Consider the following 8,449-nt stretch of genomic DNA (forward strand, 5'->3'; position numbering starts at 1 on the left):
TGCATACCTGGGAGACAAGCAGCATACTGCTCTGAATTTACAGCAGCAGTATCTTGGAAGACGATCAGCATCTTCTGTGACATGTCCATACTTCCAGTGAGGTCTTCAAAGCCCCCATACTCGGAATATTGAAGTAGAGCTAATTTGCTTAACCCCCAAAGGCCCACTTCCCTGCTTCTGAACTGGCAGGGACAGGAATGCAAACAGAAATGCAACAAGATATACCCTTCCAGGGCCCCATTTATTAAGTGAATACAAAAATAAGATAATTTAAGTGCAGAGGCACAGTAATCCGCTCCATGGTGAAAAGATATCTTGGGTTAGCAGTAAACAGAGTTTACAATGCCTTGTAAACAGACCTCTTTACAAGCAAGAAGCATACCGAAACATGACAGACATTGGATTAAAAGTTCCCTGTTGCAGCATTACTCCGTACTTCTCACCTCGCAATTTCCGAGCACTTCACAAAAGGTGAGAGCATCCTTTGCTCTGTTTTCAGAGGAGCACACGTGAAACAAATGAAACACAAGGAACTTGCACTGTAAACAGTTGAAAAAGCGCCACAGCATTTTCCGAGAATGATGGCTTACCCCTTGTTAAGTTCGTTTTGCAATGAAAAATAATGGCCAAAGCTGTTGTGCATTATGTAAGTTTTTAAAATTACTACCTTTCTTTTTTTTACAGCAACTTGTTGCACGGTTGAATAAAAAATATTATTATTTTTTTTCTTAATACAGTACATGGCATTTCTCCTCAATTGCACTAGAAGTAAATTTGGAAGCACTTTCAGTTTGTGTTATAGGCAAATAGGAAAGAAAAACAAGTCAGGCAGGCTTTCAATCTCTTTTCTTTCTCTCTGCCTACTGTTTCATCCCCACCCTTTCAAATCTCCGAGTCCACATACATTCCATTGATCAGGTAATCCACTTGTGTGTAATCCTTCTTCTTGTAGCTCTCGTAGGCCTGCATAAGAAAAAGAACTATAACAGTTATGAAAAAAAACGTACCGACTAAAAGCACTGCAAGAAGCGAACTTCTATCCACTAAGTACTGAGTCAGGGGCTTGGCAGCAATGAGAAGATACTCATTGTCCGTGTCCTGAGTTTCTGCAAGGCCCGAAGCTATTGTTTTGGGTGCATCTGCTGGAGCCGTGGTTGTTGAAAAAATGTGAGATGTTGACTTTATCTCATGCCCAATCGTAGTTTCTGCTGTAGAGGCAGTCGTTAGGACCGTGACACCTCTGGCAGAGCCCAGAAGAGACGTTGATTTACTCAAGGATGTTGTGGCCGTACTTGCTTCTGGCTTTAGATGTAGCAAGGTAACGACAGGCAGTGGATTCGCAGAGCGTGAACTCTCCAAGGGGGTGAGTGCCGTGACATGAGTGGAAGCCATGGAAGATGTTCCTGCATGCTGCGAGATAAGGGTGGTCAATGTTGTGGTCAGCGTCTTTGGGCCAGCTCCAACAGTGGTGGGGCTACTATAGTGGGGAGTGCTGGTGGTGGCTGGGTTAAACTGCCCTGTTTGAGGCATTTGAGCATCTGCTTCAGAAATGAGAGTGAGGGGAGCAGAATTAGAAGTGGGGGACAATACTGACACAGAGCTACTATTTCCCGATTTTTCAGTGGTGGTCACAAGCTTGGTGACATAGCTGGAAGTGGAAGCAAGGATGTTACCAGCAGTGGGAGAAGAAGCAGTAGATGACATGGCTACAGTAAGTTGACCAGAACCTCCAGGGACTTTGGCAGTTGTTTCATAAGTTGTAGTGAGGACAGTTGCATTTGTAACGTTTGTTGTTATGGCTGTGGCGGTGGTGGCAGTGGCGGTGGTGGCAGCGGTGGCGGTGATGGCATTGCTTGCAGTTGTTTTTCTTGCATTTGTTTTTACATCTTCATTCTCAACCCCAAGCAAATGCCTCAAGTGAATCTTGCGAGTCCAAGCAGTTGAGGAAAACAGGTTTTCCACGTTGTGTTGCTCAACCCATGCATTCACCATCCTCTCCTTTTTCTGTGGATAGCTTTGGTGCTTAAACAGGACTGTTTCCCTTTTCCCACCGACAATTTCTTCAAAAAGACAAAACCAATGAGTTTCATAAGAATAAAAGTCTCATGCTCAAAGCTGACCTCATATCCCCGACATGCAAACCAGAACGTGTATTCTGCAGTACATGTAGTACAACTGGAATAAATCAGTCCTGAAGTCAGCAAGAACATGAAAACTCAGACCCCTACCTTTACTGCATATAATCCCTTTGGGTTTTTTTTGTTTGTTTTTCTTTTTTGTTTTTTGGTTTTGTTTTTTTTTTTTGCCACAGACCTCTGGCATTTGCCCAACAAGGGAATTAATTCCACAAATGGGGGTAATGAAGTACAGAGCTACAATGTAGAAACACATTACAAATGCCAGCTCCTGAGAAGACTCCTGCTTTCAAAGTTACACAGCATCGACAAAGCCTTTGTGCTTAGATTCCTAATTTTCACCTCTCGAAACTGAGTGGAAATTTCCACTTACAATTCCATACTTCCAGAGAATTTGCTTCACAACTAGTGATCTAGATTTATAGTGACATAAATCCCATCTGCTTATCAAAGGTCTGGTTGCTACATTGCAGAGAAACCTTTACCAACCCAAAAGAACCATGAACAAAGTTTCTTTTTTTTTTTTTTAAACTTGGGTACAGCAAACTCTTAAAACATACTTTAGAAGATTGATTCCTCAATTACCAACAAGCTCCATTTTTTTTATTGTGTCACTTAATTAAAATCAAAGACCTTGGCACTGGAAAGTCACCATGAGCAACTGCTGCTAAGGCTGCTCTGATTATAGAAGCAGCTTGCTGCCTCTGGCACAAAATCCTGGCAATCTCAGAAAAAAAAAAAAACCAACAATGCCAAGACATTTTTCTTTTCTCTTAAAAATATAAATACATCTGTTACGTCTTTATTTTCCTAAGGACGGCGTGTGGAGTGCAAATGGCTTGAATAAATGGTGCCTTCAACATGAAGACCAACTGTTACTCGGTAACGGTTACGGAAGTTACTCAAAAACGCATCATGCAGATGTAAGTGCCAGAGTCCTAAGCAGACTAGCAAAACAGTTTTTCCAGTGAACCAACTTTACGTACAGAATCATCCTGCAGGTATTTCACAATCCATCTCCCTCAGCTGAAAGCCAGTCAAGGTCTAAGCATAGACATTTAAAGCAAAAGGACGAGGATCCTGGATTTAGCAGGAGCCTGAAGCATGACGTTACCTTCAAGCAGATCTTTGATGTCTTGTTCTCCAGCATTCTGGCACATGCTCAACTGATGACATTGCAAGAGGATGCAGCGATTCTGGTAGGGCACAGACCAATTACACTGATGGTTACCTGAAAACAGCAGAGAAAATGGGTTGCTACGCACAGTATACTGAACACACTGCTTCATGGCTTTAATTAAAGAATAAAAAAGACAAAAAACCCACAAAAATGACAGCTGGAAGGTCTGGCCTTAAAGGATGCTGACTCAGCCTTAGTGAAAATAACTGGAAAGCCAGTGAAATCAATATAGCAGCTGCAGCCTACCTACCTACTTGCTTGTCTCCTGGTACCAACATCTCCTAACAACAGCAACTCACCCACCCAGACGGGGACCAAGAGAGCGCACTACAGTTTGGACCCATCTAAACACTAGCTTTCATCTATATGTCTTAATGAGGGAAAAAAAAGTGAGCTGAAACTGAGAAGACACCCATCTCATCACCCATGGGAGACAGCTCTCATCTCAGTGCTTGGAGTTACACAGAAATTTACTCTTCATTTGCTAAACAATGACACTATTAGCCATGGGAGCCATCACCGAAATTGCCTTTTAGTAAGTTAAATCCCAACACAAGCTAAAAAACCTCATCACAGCAGGAACTCACTCTCCTGGCATCCCTTTGAACTCATTAACTTCTTTCTAGGCATGTCAATGTACACATAACCAAGCTTTGAGGAAAGGAACGAGCCTCCTCCAACCAGTGCTGAGGAAACATCTCAAACCCTGAACCCAGTTTTGGGCTCCACAGCGTACAAGAGCGGTATTGACATACTGGAACCAGTCCAAGGGAGACTACTAGATGTCCAAGGGGCTGAAGTAGATGATTTACAGGAAATCCCAACTCAACATCAAGGGAAAAAAAAATTAGTTTCTACCATGAGGGCACTCAAACACCGGGCTGGAGGCCAGAGAGGTGGTACACGCTCCATCAGGGCTTGAGCAGCCAGATCTAAGTCGGGTTCAGACCAGAGACCTTCAAAAGGTCCCTTCCTGCCTAAATTACACTATGGGCTGAAGCAGATGATTTACAGGAAATCTCAACTCAACATCAAGGGAAAAAAAATTAGTTTCTACCATGAGGGCACTCAAACACCGGGCTGGAGGCCAGAGAGGTGGTACACACTCCGTCAGGGCTTGAGCAGCCAGATCTAAGTCGGGTTCAGACCAGAGACCTTCAAAAGGTCCCTTCCTGCCTAAATTACACTATGATTTTATGTAATATCACAGTAGCATGCAATTAATTTCTGGGACACATGCTGTAACCAAAAATCACAGAAGAAGATAACACAGTGCTCAGTCTGGGATGAAGTAGATGTGTGCCCAACTGATCACCCATCAGTGAATTAAAGGGAACTTAAGTGTTTGGTAGGAGAAATTAATTTCTGTGTTTTGTTAGAAGTGTGAGAAAGAGCAAAGAACATGCCTATGTGGTACATATAGCTATATTTAAAGCTCTTATCTACAAAGAGAGTTACCCTCACTGAGGATTAAGGCTATGGGAAGTTTGAATTTTTCATAAAAACCCATTTACGATACTACAGTTATTAAAAGGGCTTGTGGAAAATTTATGAACTTGGAGAAATCCCTGTACCAACAACTGCAATCTGTTTTGACAGCCCTACAGAAACTAGCAAAGGTGGAATTTTACTGACTTTGATAAAATGTTAAGAAAGTGACTGAAACCATTCACAGCCTTTAAAAAAATGGTACTTAAAAAGTGATAAAATGAAAAGTTTCAGCAGTCACACAGAACAGGAGATACAACAGCAGCCCTTCAAGAAATTCAAATCCACTCCTCAGAAATGAAAGCACATTTGGATGTGCCCCGATTCCCAATCCCACCTCCCGTTCCTCGCTCACTAAGCCATGCTAGTAGAGAAACACAGACCATCTCCTACTGTAAATCGTGCCATTTCTCACTTCTTGGGAAAGGGAAAACAAAAAGCTAGCAGTGTATCTTGCATTGGCTAGACATGTCTAAGTCAGTCAGTTCAGAAAGGCCAAGAGACTAATGGGGTCAACGTGGTTAAAGCATTCTGGTTTCTGCTGCCATCAAGATGGGATCTAGCTGCTCATGCCTTCCCTGTTGCTCCTCAAGACAACCAGATACCTCTATTAAGCTGGACTGATTAGTACTGCCTTTGATGCAACTCTAGATAGAGGCTCCAGCTGATGTGTGCCCTGCAAGATATGTACCAATCAGTGCCTCCTTTTTGCTCACTTCCAATTAGGAGACAGAAGGAAAAAAAAAAAAAATAAAAGTGGAAGGACAATAAAAGCTCTTCAGAGCTATTTTGAAAGGAAACCATGTAGGCAGACACCAAGATCTTGTCCTACCAAACTGGTTTATTTTATTTTTAAGCCTGCTGTTACTGGAAAGAAATTGCAGATGTCCAAATGCAAGCAGAGGCCAGGTAAGCAGATGTATTGTGGAAGCAGGGAGCAGGAATATAGGCTTTTGCAGCCATGTCCTATTTTCCCTTTATTTTCCCCAAAGCGTGCAAGATAGCCCAGAAGCATGGCCAAGAGGCTCTGTTCTCAGAGTCAGACTGCTCAGATGGCCAAGATGTTCCCCTTCAGCCCTGGACTGGCCACCATAGAAGAAATTTGGGAGAGCTTTGAATATGGCTGAGGAGGCAAAGAGAAGAGCAGGAGTTTATCTTACCTCCCAACACGGGTTCACTGTGCTCACCGGGCATCCGGGAATCCTGGATCGCCCAGTCTTTGCCAAGATGGGCACTTTCTCCATCATGTCCATCACTTACCCTAGCAGCATTGGGAGACTTGAACCCATTGCATTAGACTACATACATAGTTAGAGTTACCACCCATGCTGTCAGCTCTAGAGAGTTTTGCTGCTTTTATTAGCATGTAATTGAAGTGTCAAATTGTTTCATGATATTGGTACAAATCGTTTTGTGATATGTTAGTTTGATAACTGTGCACCCTGGCCACTGGTGTGGATATTTGAAGGCGATGTTGGAATAGCTAGACCAGCAACCATCCCCTTTTCTTGCAGGGCACATCTGAGATGTGAATGTACTGGCAAAAGCAGGATTTTCTGTGATAGTTGCACTACTTCTTTAAGTTAGTGATGTTATGTCAGCAAGGGTATAAATGATATCTACAGAAGAGAACATAACCAGCTAGGAATGTTATTTTCCCACTTCTCCAAGCAACGTAGCTATGAAGACATCCCCTCATGCAACCTTCACCTGCAACTTAACACCATAATACCTTAAAAAAATAACAACCACTGCTCCTTTATGGACAGTTACACAGGTGTAACTATTCTGACATCTAAGCCTCAGGTCTCACGTCTGGAATGAAAGAAAGCACAAAAATAAATATATATGGGGAAGGTGGGAATAGAGAACGAGAGCAGTAAAGCTGATCTTAAAGCCTAAAGCTAATCTAAAAAAAATAAAAATGACATTTCAGATCCTTCTGTCCAGATGATCTCTCCGCACATGGCTATACATTTATGTAAAGAGTTTGTGGATTTTCCATCTCCCTTGACACCAGGTAGTGCAACAGACTGGCCATCAAGTAACAAATAGGAATTAAATTGCTTCAATGGGTTTAATACAGAATGTAAAACCTGAAAAGGTTTATGCTTTTGGGTTTAGTTTTGCCTGGTTTCCTGAAGATGGAACGGGTCACCTAATTCTAGAGGCTCAATCCCCTCTGCCCAACAAAGCCAACACTCAGCTGGACTTGCTCTGTACAAAGCATGTCAGGAGACAACAAGGTGAAGGGTATAAAAAAAGTGGTTGAAGTCAGCAACAGGGCAAAGCATGCACTCAGATTGTCTCCCAGCACTGATCACAGACTAAATTCCTTATGTCCCTCCTCTGGAAGAGGCAGCTGATAGCACCTTTTCTACCCTTATCAAGCTCTCAGGAGGTTAAGATGCACAGTGTTTAGAGATTCTCAGGTAGAACAGACAAACATGCCGTGCTACAGACCCCAAGTGTCAGCGCCGTCAGTGTGAAGGTGTCATCTCTCTAGAGTTTAGCACCATAAAAAGTAGAAGCTGAAGTTTTCACAGCTCTGGTGCCTGAGAGACAAACACACTCATATTTTATCTCCTAAATAAAACAGTTTATAAAGGTGATTTCTTTCCACTATGAAGGGATGTCATAAAGGTTTGAAACCACTGGGCATTAAAAAAGGCACCTTTATGATGTTCCTCTCAATCTGATTGTCAGACATTCATCCACCTGAGCAAAGGTCTCATCCTCACGACAGTATCATCAGTTATTTGTAGGTGCTACAAGCTTTCACGTGTGGCTAGATAGGATAGGGTCCTTCATAAGGACAACTCTGAAAGACTCATTTAGAAGTTTAATGCTTTTTAAAAGACATCTCAGAGGGAGACAGCAGAAGGCTCTCGTCTCCCCAGAGTTGTTTAACCCCGTGCTTGATTGCAGGATAAAACTGTTTTTTTCTAAGGCAGAAAAACCACACATAAATACCAGTGAGCAAAGACTACTCATTCCAGCGCAGCTGTCTACAACAGCACTGTTCACTTGCAAACATCTGGCAGCATGGAATAATCATTCTTCAAGTCAAGTGACCTAACACCATTTGCACGCTACCAGTGCACACCAAGCGCACATGCATGCTGTTTCTTACGGAAGCTAGAAGGGAAACGGTTGTTCTGGATTCAATTTAAGCAAAGCTGTCAGAAGTTATTTAGCACCACAGGACTGCACAGAGAAGCCATAACTGTAAATGCCTGTAAACAACTGGAATTAAGAAAGATAGTTGTCAGGGGAGCAGAGGAGACCTTTAAGGAACAGAAAGCCCAGCTGGAATTCCAGCTAAGGGAGGAGAACCTCACCTGAAGCATCTGGGCTTTGACAAGCCTGCCTGCACTGCTCTTCAGTTGTAAGCCTGTTTATTTGCACTACATGGACTCCTCTCCCTTTCAAGATAGAAAACCTGTGTTCACATAAACAGAAGGAAATCAGCAGGACGAATACAATGGCAGTCCACATCTTCAAGGTTGGCCTTGCAGGGAGGCTTCCCTTCCCAGGAGCAATTCTTTCTTATATCACTTTCAGATCCACTGCAATATACCTATTTAAAAAAAAAAAAAAAAAAAAAAAAAAGAGAGAAAAAAAAAAAAAAATAATCAATTTATAA

At 42.5% G+C, this 8,449-nt stretch overlaps 1 protein-coding gene across 1 annotated transcript; it reads right to left on the reverse strand.

Moving 5' to 3' along the window:
• Positions 1-218: 218 nt before the first annotated feature.
• LOC104166791 (chromosome unknown open reading frame, human C11orf24) lies at positions 219-8,301 on the reverse strand. Its single transcript, XM_009706855.1, has 3 exons — positions 8,145-8,301; positions 3,250-3,366; positions 219-2,060 (listed from the first exon to the last, which is right to left on the reverse strand). Exons 1-3 carry the CDS (start codon positions 8,299-8,301, stop codon positions 883-885), a joined length of 1,452 nt encoding a protein of 483 aa, XP_009705157.1. The 3' UTR covers positions 219-882.
• Positions 8,302-8,449: the final 148 nt, after the last annotated feature.

Source organism: Cariama cristata, unplaced genomic scaffold (assembly GCF_000690535.1).
Source record: "Cariama cristata isolate BGI_N322 unplaced genomic scaffold, ASM69053v1 scaffold44588, whole genome shotgun sequence".
NCBI lineage: Eukaryota > Metazoa > Chordata > Aves > Cariamiformes > Cariamidae > Cariama > Cariama cristata.

Bases quoted from the DNA above. Each gene is read 5' to 3' on its own strand.
- LOC104166791 (XM_009706855.1), bottom strand. From the start codon at position 8,301: ATGTGGACTGCCATTGTATTCGTCCTGCTGATTTCCTTCTGTTTATGT. The intron at 3,367-8,144 runs GTGAGGTTCTCC...TGCTGTTTTCAG, and splicing joins TCAAAGCCCAGATGCTTCAG to GTAACCATCAGTGTAATTGG. The intron at 2,061-3,249 runs GTAACGTCATGC...GTCTTTTTGAAG, and splicing joins CATCAAAGATCTGCTTGAAG to AAATTGTCGGTGGGAAAAGG.